At 37.0% G+C, this 15,342-nt stretch overlaps 1 protein-coding gene and 1 pseudogene across 2 annotated transcripts in view; both read left to right on the forward strand.

The window, feature by feature from the left end:
* Positions 1-276: 276 nt before the first annotated feature.
* Positions 277-15,342, forward strand: part of COL11A1 (collagen type XI alpha 1 chain) — a 218,620-nt gene continuing 203,554 nt past the window's right edge. For both annotated transcript variants that reach the window (XM_049616699.1, XM_049616700.1), the window contains exon 1: positions 277-661. In XM_049616699.1, the coding sequence (XP_049472656.1) occupies positions 556-661 (106 nt within the window). In that variant the 5' untranslated portion in view covers positions 277-555. The remainder of the gene's footprint in view (positions 662-15,342) is intronic.
* Positions 7,918-8,462, forward strand: LOC125913310 (superoxide dismutase [Mn], mitochondrial-like; annotated as a pseudogene).

A 15,342-nucleotide genomic window follows, 5' to 3' on the forward strand; every position in this document is an offset into this window, starting at 1 on the left:
GGAGAGGAGGGAGGAGAGGCGACGGGAGATGGGGGGTGGTTGGTGGGCTGGGCTTGCCAGGAGTCCTGATTCTTGGGCTGGAGGAGAGGGGGGCGGGCTCGGGGCCGCCCGAGAGTTGTGTGATTGGGTCTGACCCTCAACCGGCTTGTCAGTTTCGCTCGGGGTAAGGGGGGCGCGGGAGGGGAGTGGGCGGAGGAGGGGGCTGCCCGGAGCCTCTCGTCCGGCCCACTGACGGCATGAAGCCTTTAGGGGCACGCAGTCCTCTCAGATTTTCGGTTGAAGCCCCTTATCTGCCTTCAGTCTGAAGGCAGGGCCCCGCGGAGGACGGATCGGAGGGTCCCGGCCGGCGGGGCCAACCGAGAGGGAGAGGAGGGGGCGAGACACAGGAAGGAGGCCAACCATCGAATTTTAAAGAAAAAGCCCTTTGACTTTTCCCCCCTCTCCCTCCTCAATGGCTGTGTAGCAAACATCCCCGACGATACCTGGGAAGGGACGAAGTTGGTCTGCAATCGCAATTTCGAGGGCTGAGTTCACGGTTGAGTGCGGGGCTCGGAGATGGAGCGGTGGTCCTCTAGGTGGAAAACGAAACGGTGGCTCTGGAATTTCACCATAACAACCCTCGCACTGACTTTCCTCTTCCAGGCTAGTGAGGTCAGAGGAGGTAAGAAAAAAGTGGTTTTGGGGAGGTGGGAGATTGCCGTCGGTCTTTGTCATTCTGTGCCCCTCCCCCTCTTCACCCTTCCTCCCCCGCCATTCCTCCCCCCACCCTCCCAAGCCCTACCCCCCCAAAAAAACAATTCTCCTAAATAAAATCCAGATTGTAGCTGCCACCAGGTTGAAGTGAAGGCTGGAGAGAGAGATGGATGTAGGCGGGACAGTAATGGGAGAAGAGGTAGCAGGAAAAAAGATCTGTCAGCACAGAGCCTGCTGAAATGCCCTTCACCACTTTCCAGCGTCTTTGAAAAGAGGAAAAATATTACCTTGAACACAAGGGCAGTTGTGCAGAGCTTTTGTTTGAGGACTAGTCCCTAGATTGCCCTTGGAACACATCTTCTGGTTTCTTCAGATTCTAACTAATGGAAGTATCTCTTTAAGGGTGAGCTGGAATATAGAGAAAGGGTATAAAATGAACCTTGATAAAGTTCTTTGTGTGGAACAAAGTGAGAAACAGGCTCTTTTACTTTTAGGGATGTAAGAGAAAGCAGAGGTGATGAATCTAGAAGACTGAGAACACCGTGTGTGTGTGTTGGTGGGTGGGTGGGTGTGGGTGTGGGTGTGGGTGTGGGTGGCGTTTTGGAGAGATTTTAAGTGGGAAAAAAATTGGCAGGTTGTAAAGAACGGGTTGAAGATGGGGGGAACACTTATCCCTGAATCTCAGTCCACTCCTCTCCACTTTGACCCCCACCTCGCGCCCCCCCCCCCCACTTCTTCTTGCAGGTTGGACTCGCAGTTCTCTTGGAGAATGATGAAACTCGCCAAGCAAATGGGGTGGGAGAGGAGGAACAGGGATTGGGAGGGAAGAGGAGGGGGACTGGGATGGGGTGGGAGGGGAGAGGTAAGGAAAAGTTCCTACGTGGCACCACCAAATATTCAATGACCAGACCTGCTCGGAAGACTGCAGCCCTGTCAGTACCCAAGGAGGGAGAGCGACTTCACTCCTCCCCTCCGCCTCCTCCCTCCCCTTCCCCCGCCCTTTCCCGCAAAGGCATCTGGCTGGAGCGGTCCGTTAGGTGCTGTAGACACGACTGGCGGGCAAACGCCTTTGGAGTTAACAGAGCCCGAACAGCTTAGAGTAGAAAAGCAAGCTTTGTCAGGAGTGCACAGAGAAGTGGGGGTTAGGAAGAAGGGTGGCGAGGATTGGCCGAGGGAGAAAGAAGTTGTCAACCCCAAATGCGCAGGCTTTAGCAGAAACCTGAGTCTGGCCCTGGTAGATGCCAAGATCTGAGCTCTCCTTAATGGGAATTAGCGCTCCCGGAGGCCGAACTCTGGCACACCAGGTCTGTGTTCCTTCCCCAAGCTTAGTGGTGTTCACCTTCCTGAGTGGCAGGCTGTGGTTGATTATTCTTCTGCTTGACTTTAACTGGTAAATACAGCCAGAGCCTCCTTAGAACTGTGCTTAAATTTTGATACGAGTTATGCTAATTATTCTGATGCATTCATTTAAACATTTTTTAGGATAAATAGAGTCTTTGAGAGTGGAATCCATCAAAAGTTTGCTTTTTACCTTTGGTACCTGGTCACCAGCTGGGTTGGTCATTTCTGTTCGCTGTTCTGCCCTCTGCTGGTTTTATTTGGAATTTATTTGGAATTTATTTGGAATTTAGCATCTGCCTCAGCACATAGGCCTCTTAAAATCCTTCTGACTACAGTGATTCTGGAAAAGGACACTCGATTAAGAAAGAACAGATATACTCCTTCTTTTTCAACTTGTTACACACACATATGGACAAATGTACCATAATGGCAGCTCTGAATTTAAAAATATAGAAACCAAGAGTTTCTTCAATGAAGACAGATGAAATATAAACTCAGGAGACACCATTGTAGGCATTCAAGGATTATTTCACTGAAGATATTTCTGTCTTATTTTCCACATTTGGCCTTCCTTAAAGCTCTAAGGATATTAGAAAGATCAAATTTCTACACTTGGGTTGCATAAATTGGCTCTTTTCAATCTAGCTTCAGATGTGAAACACTTTTAAATAAACATTTCAGTTCCATGTCAAGTAAATGGTGGAAAAAGAACCTTTACTATTATTATAAGACCAAGTAATGTGAGAAATAGCAAAGTTTAAGGATCATGTGTTGTTTTTATTTGTCATTTCTGATGAAATGTCTCAAAAGTTACAAGAGTGTATAGTCATACTGTAAGATTTGGTATTTGTGTCATCAAGTTGCTAGGTGCTTACTACCTAGTGGGAAGCTACATATTTACAAATGTACTCTTGAAGGCATTTTGCCACTTAATAAACTTCATAAAGGAAGTAATAGTATCCTAATGTTTAAAAAGAAAACATTGGTCTGAATCATCACACAAGGGAAATATAAACCCAGTGTCCAGTTCTTATACTAGCCATCAGATTTGCAGTTGAAGTAACAATGAATATTATTTCATTCCAGTTTCTAAATAAAGGTATTATATGCTATAACTTATTGATGTCACTAAGATGAAATGGTGCGATTTGGTTGCTAAATCAAAAGGTAATTTAAAACAGCCTATTTTCATCTAAAATTTGCATTTCTTGGATTTAAAACATTAAAGCCTTAAAAATTTCTGGGTTGCCAATAAATTAGACTCTAAAGAAAGTATAGTTAGGATCCTAAAGCATCTACCTTACAAAGAATAGTTTTTGGAGTGAATGGATTAAAAGAAAATTTATAATCTCATACAGAATCATATTATTTTACTTTGCAAATCCAAACTCTGTAACTTGGTCATCTTTCACATGCTTATTAAAGATTTTTAGCATTTATTATGATTTAATATAAGAGTGTTATTTTTATAATATATTCACTTGCATCAACTTCAATTTTATGTCTCATATATTTTCCTGTGGTTGACATAAATGTTTTATCTCAGAAATTTATGGATTTTTTTTATCAATTAGGCCATTGTTTATCATAGATAGGACCTGAGATTTACCTGGAATTTATAGTGACTATGCTGTGATTGTGTTAAGAGTGATGGTTTTAAGGATTTAAAAAAGGGTTAAGCTATAATTGAATACTGAGAAAAATAGTATGTAATTGAATCATTTTCACTAATTAAAATGGTATTCAAACTTTGGTGGTTAAGCCAATACTGTGCCTTGCAAAAAGTTGATTAATTTTATAAAGGACTTTCAAAGCTAGTTAACAATTGGTAGTGAGCTTTCCTGGAGTGTTTTGAGTGCCCAGGATCAGCAGGTGAAATGGTGCTGGCTTCCAGGGTATGTGCTAATCCAACTTTGTAAAGAGATCAAGTTTGCCACTGTGGCTACTTAATCAGAAATCAGTTAAAAGATCAGATATACTTCTGACAACACATGCAGTGCCTGCTAGGATTATTTATATTGTCTTTCCTCTTGTTTTTTAAATAAAAATTGACAAAGTCTATAATAGAGAAACAATAAAGAAAATTAGGTGTCTTATGAGAAGCATCTTCCTGCTTGTTTTACACAGATTAAGGGGCACATATATATTCAATTAAACATGGACACCATCACAAAATTGTCTATTAGTTTTGAAATTAAGTTTGTTAATCTCTTAAGTGACAATTTACTTCATAATAAACACCTGAGTCTCTACTTTATAAAAATTACTCTGTAAGAGGTATTTTCATATTTGTTAAGACAATTGTGAAGTGCAAATGAGAAATATATACACCTAGGTAGTATGACTGCTTACAATTTATTTAATTAATTTTTTGGGTTCTATGTTCACTTCAGGGTGAGTAACATAGAAGGAGCATATTATTCAAGTTAAGTTATCCCTAAAATATAGCAAGGCAAACATGAATCTCTTTTCAGATTTTTGGGTAGGATTTCTGACCAAAAGAAACCCCCAATAACAAACAAAAAACTCCCTAAACTAAGTAGTCACCTTTCTTTTCTAGAAATTTGCTTTTTTTCTGAAAAAACTCTCTTCACTCTGCTTAATTTATTGAAGCATTGTGTATTTACTGATAATGAATGAACTCAAATCAAGCTTGGTTGAGAGTGTGTCATAAAAAGATGAATTTTTCAAGGGAAGAAAAGGTGTTTAGATAAGATTTTTTAAAAGAGAATGCTAGAGATAGACATTACTGTAGAGATTGTTTCTCTTTACTCCCTTCTTGCTTTACTAATGAGGAAACTAAATCATAGAAAAGTTATTAGCTGAATGCTCTTTCTCATAAAAAATAAAAAAAAACATTTTATAATATTCAGTGTTTTTCTAAGTAGAGTGAAGGTCAGCAATAGTGACAAAAATATCTCAAAATAATCGTGATCTGAGACTTTATGGAACGACCAAATATTGCTTAAACGAACATATTGGAGTTTAGATTTAGTGAGAAGGTGGATTCAATTAAAGAAATTGAAGAAAATCAGATAGGAAATTGAGTTATAGAATACATTTAAAAATTTCTCAGTTTCTTAAGTCTGGAGGAAGGTAATTTTTGATAATTTGTATTGTTAATATACCTGATTACGTGATTCTGTAAGATTATTGGTATCAGAGTAGAAAGCATAATAGTTTGTAAAATATCTTTCGTGTACGTTCGTTGCTGGATTAGGAATGTGAGTTTTTTATCCACTCTAAAGTTGTTAATGGAGGACCAGGCATTTCAAATAATATATTTAATAATATATCTCTATATTTATTGCAAATACTGTCAAATTTCTGTGTCTTTCAAGTTTCTTATAGATTGGCTGTATTATATATTATGTATATATATTATATATATATATTATGTATATATTATATATAAATATATATATAGGGTTTTATTACTAAATCAGATAATGAATTGATTATTACTTGCTATGACTTGCTTGTATAATAATCTTTTTCTGAACAAGTGGCAAACATTGGGGAAAAATAGGAGAGCACTTAGTAGTGCAAATTCTAATTAATTTTCCTTTTGGATTGTTAAACCATCTGAGACTACGTAAACAACTTATATCTCATGAATAAATGGACAGTTAATCTACAGAGAAGTAGACACTCTTAAAAGGTTGCCACAATATTTGTTGTGCTGGCAACAATAATGGTAGGGCTAGCTTTTCCATCAAATAAAGAGTTTTCCTATCTTTAGGGAAAAAGCAGTACATGTCCTTAGCGTCCTGAAGAAGATACTGTGGAAGCTAAATATTTATATTCATGATCAACTCTAACAATTTTTATGAATACAGGGTTCTTATAAGTACTGAGCTCTCCCCATCACTTTATATCATTTTTAATGATTATACTTAGGTATTCAAAAGCCAGAATTCTATTGTATCCTAAACATACTTTTCTTTTCCTCCTACCTTTGGAGAAATAGAGGCAGTTGGTGTAATCATTAGGAATTCAAGGCAACTGCAGAGTGGGGGCTGAGAGCTGATCTGCATTTCTGCTTTTTCTCCTCCACTTCCCTCATTTGATACTGGGGAAATGTGACCTGAGTTGGGAGTGGTGAGAGGAAACCAAACTTTGTTTTAGACCATTGAAGTTTTGTCCCTTAGCAAAGAAGAAAGAGAGGTATACACAGATGGTATAAAAAAGTTGCAGTGTTCCCTAAATTCTCTCACTTTAAATGTAGATTTCAGTGTAGCTTTTGGTATACTATAATGACTTTCCAAAATTTGGACTTTCTTCTTCCAACATCTCTTGCAGTTTAATTCAGAACATAAAGTTTTAGTTTTTTTCATAAAGTTTAGTTTTAGCCTTCTTTATTATAATGCGTCTGACATATGTATTTCTTTTTCTTGCAAAACCCTAATGTGATTTTATTTTTATAGGCTTTCCCCCCCTATTTTCCGTTGTCTCCAAACTCAACCTGAATAATACTAGCCGGTAAAGATGAAAGTTGATTTTAAAGTGATTTAGCGAGTAGTATCTATCGGTTGCAGTCTTTGGCCTACTACTGACTTGGCTAGTGGTTCTTTAGACATTGGCTGATCACCAGACCTACTGTTATCTGGTAAAATAAACTCTTTGCTTGCTGCGCATGGAATTAGAGACAGTGCTATTAATTTAGGAGAAAGAACTCAGAGAAAAGAAAGGTTATCATATTTCAGAGTAAGAGACCAGCTTAAATACGACTTGACAATTGAGAACTAAAACAAACCTGTGTAAAAGTGCTTTAGCACAATCAACTTTTACAATCCCTTCAAACCTTCTTTTTTTCCTTAAAAAGCATTTCTTTCTTATTTTAAACAAATTTAATTGCTCTTGAATGGCCCTGTACTGTACAGGCAAATGAAGGTCCCTATTCATAGAACTTGAGCGCATAGAGTGTCAGTGGAAGCTTCCTTCCTCTGTCTGACTGGTAAACTGGCATCCGGGCTTACAGGCGTGAACCTTCCACTGTGTGAGGTGGTTGGCTTTCCTTCCTCACTCAGCTGTTCACAAACAACTTCCCAAAGGATGACTGCCAGAAAGAGCAGTGGTTGCAATTCCTGACAAAGCTAATAAGAAACTCTAAAGCACTTTTGCACTTCGTGCTCTTAGCTCTGAAGAGAAAGAAGAGCCGTGTGTATTCAAGTGGTATTTTCTCTGACCTCTCTCTTTGAGTCTGACAGTGGTGCACAACCTATGAGCTGTCACTCTTCTTTTTGAATGCTGATGAGTCTTCAAAATATTTCTCTGGTTTTGAAGATAAATGTGTTGTCCAAATGGTTTGGCATGATATAGAGCGCCCTTCACGATGGGACCCCTCTGTACGTACAGGCTCATGAATAGCCATTTCCCACCTGCCACAAACCTGCCCCCATTTACCCTGCACTTCAGCCATCTTAAATCTCTTGCCTTTATTCTCCTCTGGCTTAGAATGTGCTATTCTCCTTCCCTGGAATATCTGTTCTTTTCTCCTCCACCTAGCAAATGTCTTCTACTTCAAGATTTAGATCAGATTTGATATCTCCACGTAACACTAAATGCATGCTCATTACATACCAGGTCCTGTTGTCAGCACATTTCATATAGAATCTCATTTCTTTTTGATAATTGCCCTGGAAGTAAGCTAATATTAAAATATCCATTTTATCCATGAAGGAACTGAAAAACAGAGAAGTTAATTATCGTGCTGGATGTCACACAGCTCCTATGTGATAGACCCAGGATGTGAACCTAGACAGTCTTGCTCCAGAGCCTGTGCTTTTTTTTTTGATCATTTGTCTATGCTTACTTCATGGTGTGTTCTAATGTTTGCACACAGCATCCCTGACTTATGGTTATAGTGCCCAGGGGCCTAATATTAATGCACAAAATCATGCAGCTGCACGACAGTAAGCGTCATGGCAATTGTGTGCATAATTTGCCACCAAGGAGGAATATAAAGAGGATTTGGCATAAAGTGATGTTATAATTCAGGTAGCTCTTCAGCCTGCATTAAAGTTCAGTGGTGGAGGCCATACCACTCTTTCAAGAATAAACCTAAGCCCTAATGATGGTGGAGAACAAAAAGGGCTGTTGCTGGAAACCAGCAAATGTTACTTTGCTTCCTTTGACTTATTTAAGGAGAAGTTGACAGCTGTGTCTGTTAGCATTCAAGGTTCAGATTGTGGTTGGCTTGGTTTCATTAAGTAATAAGGACACTTACAAATTGCTTCCTGTTCCAATCAGTATCCATCACAAGGAACAACAGGTCTTATTCCACATATATGATAGTATACGTGGAGACACGTATATGGTAGTATGCTTATTACCTTCACTATACAAGTGTCAGATCTGATTATCTAAAAGCTGTTTGGAGTGTAATCGACTGGAAGAATGTAACTAAAAGATACATAATTTGCAAAAGAAGGTCATTATTTTAAAAATTACTCATTTATGTTAGCCTTCTGTAAGGAGTTGCTGAGGGGTAATGACTATGATTTAGTTTTATTTCTGTCCCCAGTGTCTGCCAAGATGCCAGAATGCACAGTATGTAATATTGTCACTATTTAGATTATTAATTATCTTTCTTACATTGCCCACTGGACTGGAACAAGGTTAAATCTAGTTAAATTACAGTGGTGTGAAGTGACTTCCTCATGTCGTGTCAGCAGTAATTAGATCTTCTCTTTCTTTACTTCTCTGTAAGTCAAAGACTTGGGATGTCTCTCTAGCTTTCCTTATTTGAAGAACACTTTTCCACATTCTCTCCAAGGTTGCTTCTACATATTTGAAGTTACTGATTCACTAGAATACCTCTAAAATTATAGTTTCCTTTCTGATAGAAACACCATATGAAGTGGTACTGTTGCTTTGACATCAATGTAAATCATCATTTCACTGTTTGCTGGTGAACAAAACAGTTTAATCCAAGAGTGGTATCAATCTGTTAAGGTAATAATTGGGAAAATTCTTGTCATATGTTTATTTTGAAACTTTTATCTCGGTTTTGTATGCTATTAGGAATTTCTGATTTTGCTTAGTAACTATTGTAAAGAATAGCCTATCTATATTTATTGCTTCATGATTATTTTAGTTCACTCATTCTTCAGGTTAGAAAGTAATTTGCATATTATGCATGTATTATAATTATTATATTATGTGTATCATCTTTAAGCAAGGAGTATATAAAGTTTCAAGTGCCTAGTAAGATTAATAGTGGTTACATCTATTTGGATACAATAGATTTTGGATAATTTGGAAGAATATTATATATTTTTTGTATTCTGTTCTTATCCATTCCATAGTCCTAAAATCATTAGGATAGGTGTCTTTGTCTATTTTATTTAGTGTGTCCCAAGCACACAGAACAGAGCCTGTCACAGTTAGCATCTGATAAATCTTTGTTGAATGAAGTGAAAAGTGTTGGTCAGGCTCTAATGAATTGCTCTTTAATAGCCTAACTAACAACCTGAGATAGATATAATAAGGTTATATATATTAATTATTGCCAGTGTCTACAAAAGTATATTGAACAGATTAGTGCTGATATTGTTGTGGTTTCCTGAAAATGTCAGTCTCTGTTTTGCCTCCAAGCAAGCTATGATTTCCACCTTACATACTCTCCCAAACTGCTTACCATTGCTTTTTGCTTAGGATTTAGAAATTATCTCTTAAAGAAATAACTCTCCTCCACCATGCAGACTGAGGTAGTTGGCCTTGCAAAGCATCCTAAAGCATGCTACACCATTACACTTACTCCAAAGTTGAATGCTAATCACGGAATATTTTTGATGATAAAATGAAAACAGGGAATGAATCTTTTTCATCTATGTAAGAAACTCTGGCTTGTAGCATTAAACCTGGAGCATAATAGATGGCCAATAAATGTTTATCATATGAATTAATGACCTCACAAGCAAGGGATTTTACTAAAGTCAAGAAGACAGGGCTTGATAATCACAATCACTTGTAGTCCCGTCCCTGTGGATTTTGATTTATTTTGTATGGATTCCAAACATAGGTGTTTTATAAAGCTCCACAGATAATTTTGATGCACATCCAAGGGCTTATGGATCTTCTGTAACAAGAAATTAAATACACACAAAAATGGGAATGTGTCTGGCTTGTATAACAGGGTACTGGAAGTCAAGTAAAAGGTTATTTATCTGCTATGTACAGATCATTTGATAAATATTCAATTACCCAACAATAATGACTCTGCAAAAACTGATTTGATAGATCAGCTGATTGTAATATAGATAATGCTTTTTTCTAATCCTCCTCTCCATAGCATGTAATAAACTAAATACTAGCAAATATTGCTTTTCTCAACATTAAAGTCAAATGCTTGTATTGAAACTTTTATTTTAGTTTTATAATAAACATTTTAATCTGTTTGGCCACTGTAAATCAGAAATGCCAAACTTTTTAAGTATCACCCTCTGAGCTGGCATTTCTTCTTTCCTTTGCCGTCCTCAGAGTTGTGATATTATTTCTGGTTTCAATTTTCATAGAAGCTTTTTATGATACAAGAAAGTTCAGGGTTAAGGTGTTCAATAACCGTGAAAATTAAATGACTCACTTCTATGTGCAATCAGTGTTAAGTGCCCTGACTACAAGGATAGCATGCCAGTGTCTATTCTCATGGGACGTGTGTGTTATCAGGAGAGTGCTGTGGTTAGGACAATGGACTAGGGCCACATAACAGAAGACCGTATGGATAGATTTTTCTGCATAGCACAGAATCATGTGACTAATTAAAAAAATACAAGGAGGTGGCTAAGTTGGCAAAACCAGTATATACTTTGATATTTATCAATATTAGCTGGTTCCACTTGGCTGCAACCATTGGGTCTTCTGACAACCTGAGAACTGGGGCCTTGATGCTATTTCTGGAATAGCCAGCTCACTGTAAAGTCACCTGAAGTTCTCCAAGATAATTAGTACAGTCACACTTGATACAGAGTTATGGCCATTATGAACTTGAAAGATATATGGATGAATTATCTTCCTATTTTATAAGGGGATACATTAAACAAAATGTGTGTACATATTTAGAAAATTTGTTAAAAGACAAAGATGAGCCTGACATTTTTAAACCTTAAATGTGATCATTCTTGTTATTATCCAAATTATAGCATGTTTTAGGACATAAATTATAAGTAGTTTTTTGTTGTTGTTGGTGTTGTTGTCTTTGAGGATTCATATATTGGACCAAGATCTCTATTTAGATTGAGAGGATAAGATATTTAATATAAGCATTTAAAACAATTTTTAATGTTTATTTACTTTTGAGAGACAGAGAGAGTTAGACCATGAGTGGGGGAGGAGCAAAGAGAGAGGGGGACACAGAATCTGAAGCAGGCTCCAGGCTCTGAACTGTTAGCACAGAGCCCGACATGGGGCTCAAACTCATGGACTGCAAGATCATGACCTGAGCTGAAGTTCGATGCTTAACCAACTGAGCCACCCAAGTGCCCCTATTATAAGCATTTTTTAAGTCATAATGATTTCTTTCACAGAAAGTTATATCAAATAGAGTTTTAAAATAAGTGTCATTTCAGCTCAGAGCCTGGAGCCTGCTTCCGATTCTGTGTCTCCCTCTCTCTGACCCTCCCCCGTTCATACTCTGTCCTCTCTCTGTCTCAAAAATAAATAAACGTTAAAAAAATTTAAAAAAAATAAAATGTGTCATTAATTAATTACAGTTTAAATAAAGTTAATAGGCTGTCACCCCCAAAGTTTTATTTCTACCCCAGATATTTTCCCTAAATTCTAGACTCATATACCCAACTGCCTATTTAGCCATTTCCAGTGGAATGTATTAAGTCATCTCAAAATTAGCATGCCCCAAACTGAATTGCAGAACTCCTGAAACCCATTCCTCTCACCATCTTTCCCACGTCAGCTAATGGCAAAACAATCAGTCATGATGTTCAAACTAAAATGCTTGAGTAGCTTTGACTCTTGTTCTCTCCTACTCCAGTATCCAACCCATCAGCAACCCTGTCTGCTATGTTTTCAGAGTATATCCAGCATCTGACCCAGTACTTCATCTCTCAGTCCAAAACAGCAAAATTGACAAAATTTTACACCTCGAGAGTGGCAAGTTGCTTCCTGTCTGCTCTCTACACAGTCTGTTCCACTGTAGTGCCCTCTGTAGTCGGTTCTCAACACAACAGCCACAGTGGTCTGGAAAATGAACTCATTCAGGTTATTCCTCTCTTCCCCTTAACTTCCAGTAGGTTTCCATCTTAACTTGGAATAAAATCTAAACTCCGTGAACATCCCCAGGACCGATACAACCTGCCTCCAACCTGCTTCACCCTTACTTCACTGACTGCTTTTATTTTCTCTGCTGAAGACATAATTGTCTCCTTGCATTTCCTCCAACTCCTCCCATTTGGGGCAACTCCTACATCAGGTTCTTTGTACTTGTTATTCCTTTTGCTTAGAATGCTCTTCTGTCAAAATATCAGGACAGAGGAGCCTCTTCGGCCTTGCTAGACTTTGCTCAGACATCATCTAATTGAGGCCTTTCTACCTTTCTTACTTGATATTAACATCCATGCCTCCTCAACCTTCATTTACCGATTTATTTTTCTCATATGAGTCTATTTGTCATTTATAAAAAGTAATGACTTATTTAAATTAAAGGTAGAGATTTTATTTTAAGACCCTATACAAAATGTAGAATTAGTTATTTTTGGAGTATAAGGAGTACAAATGTTGTCTTAAAGTATTTGGGTAGCATCTAAGCCATTCTTATCCAAATAATTTCCATAGTTTTTAATTTTATTTTACATATTTTTAGACATAGTCAATGTGACACTTCAATTCCACTTGGTAGGGGCTCCTGGGTGGCTCAGTCAGTTGAGTGGCTGACTCTTGATTTCTGCTTAGGTCATGATCCCAGGATCATGGGATCAAGCTTGTTGTTGGGTTCTGTGCTGAGCGTGGTGGCTGCTTAGGATTCTCTCTCTCTCTCCCTCTCTCTTTGTCTCTCTCTCTCTCTTTGTCTCTCTCTCTCTCTCTCTCTCCCTCTCCACTCCTCTCCCCTGCTCATGCACACACTATCTCTCTCAAATAAAAGAAAAAATTAAAATAAAAAAAATCCGCTTGGTAAATCATTTTACTTATTTGATGGACACCATGCACATTGATCCAGTTGTTTTAAGAGACTATAATTGCATCAAATGGTAATGGGAGTTTGTATTTTGTTTCCCTGGTTTAACAGAGCAATAATGTGGGACTTGTGGTTACTTAGAAAGTAGATGGGTGATATTTGCAGGTGAAGACCTAAAAGACACTACATATAAATATATTAAATGTTGTTAAGGAAATGCACATACATTCTGTTATTCAAAGCAAATTTATTTGTTATTTCGAATCAGTGCTAAATCGAGGCTAGGATCCTGCGATTTATGCATTTCTTTCAACCACCGAGTAGGTCAGAATTAGAATGAACAGTCCATAGTGGGATGTGGGTACAATGGATTGTGGTGGGAGTCACACTTTTTCCATTACTTCTTCTTCAGAATATTTCACTATGTATTTCTTTTACCCTGGCCTATCCAATTTCGAATTTCACTGTGTAACTGATTTTTTAAGCTGTTATTTTCGTGAGATTGTAAGGAAGTACATTTACATTTGATTGTTGGGTTTCTGTTTTCTGAAATGGTATTACCATTAGTCTTTTTAGGTGCCTGGTTTTGATGAAATTAACTTCAAAATTCCTAAAACTACAGGCTACTCTTTTATATGTGTCTTTGTTCATGTCATTATCAATTTAATGTTATTCTTTGTTTGAATAGCAATGATACAGTTTTTCCAAGAAGCCCAATAAAAACTTGAGCCTTGAGATACTTATATTAATTTTATTCATTTTTTTTTCTGTAGGGATATATACTCTCTCTAAATATAGGTTTAAAATGACAAAACATTTAAGTTTATTATAGAATCTCTTGGGGATAAAAGGAACTCTAAACACTTCCCATACCCAGGCATATTTAAGTGTAAGCTCTACAACCAAAATCTTAGAAGCTTACAATTTATTAATGTATTCAAACAGTTACTTATCCCATTTTATAGTACAAATGTTATATTATAGAATACAGAAAAAAAATCTGATCATTTCAGGTACAAAGACCTATGTTGGGACATAGGAAATTTATGTAATTTCTGTTGACATTATTTGTGCCACATAGTCACTTAAAGATGAACTTCCAAACCTATGTTTTTTAATATGGGAAAATTTAGGTCAATATGTTTTATTTTCTAATACTTCATGTTTGTTTGCAATACAAGGTTGGTATGTAGCATATATGTGTTGATATAAATGTAGAAATAGTATCAGAAGACAGACATTAAAATATTAGTTTTTGAAACTTTTTTAAACCTGTGTAATTATTTTATTTATTTTTTTAATTTAAATTTTAGTTAACAAAACTTTTACTAAATAACTCACATCACAGTTGCTGTATTTAACTTACAGTTCTGCAATACAAAAAGAAATTATTGAAAGGGGAAAATGCCAATGATAGTGTATTAATGTCTGTTTATGCTATAGAGTAATAATGGAAATGTGAACATGAAAATACAGATTCAAACTCATTTGATTGCATAAGCTGTCAGGGAACTTCCTGGATGATATCTGATGGACCTTTAGAGTTGGAAACCTGTTCAGTCTTCTATTCTTTTGTAAGTAGATTTCCCAAAGTGGTCAGGAGAAATGGATAGCAGGAATCAAGAGAATTCTAACTCTGGGGAAACATGGGTGGTGCTCACATGAACTATAAAAGATGTTGCAAAAAGTTGAAAATTTAAGGACATAGTGCTTTTAGATATTATTTTTTATTTTTATTATTTATTTATTTTATATTTTTAAATACTTTTTAAAAATTTTTTACTAGTTTATTTATTTATTTATTTATTTATTTATTTATTTTTAAATTTACATCCAAATTAGTTACTATATGGTGCAACAATGATTTCAGGAGTAGATTCCTTAGTGCCCCTTACCCATTTAGCCCATCCACCCTCCCACAGCTCCTCCAGCAACCCTCAGTTTGTTCTCCATATTTATGAGTTTCTTCTGTTTTTTCCCCCTCCCTGTTTTTATATTATTTTTGTTTCCCTTTCCTTATGTTCATCTGTTTTGTCTCTTAAACTCCTCACATGATTGAAGTAATATGATTTTTATCTTTCTCTGACTAATTTCACTTAACATAATACCCTCCAGTTCCATCCTTGGAGTTGCAAATGGCAAGATTTCATTCTTTCTGATTGCTGAGTAATACTCCA

This window comes from Panthera uncia (genome assembly GCF_023721935.1).
Source record: "Panthera uncia isolate 11264 chromosome C1 unlocalized genomic scaffold, Puncia_PCG_1.0 HiC_scaffold_4, whole genome shotgun sequence".
In the NCBI taxonomy this organism is placed as follows: domain Eukaryota; kingdom Metazoa; phylum Chordata; class Mammalia; order Carnivora; family Felidae; genus Panthera; species Panthera uncia.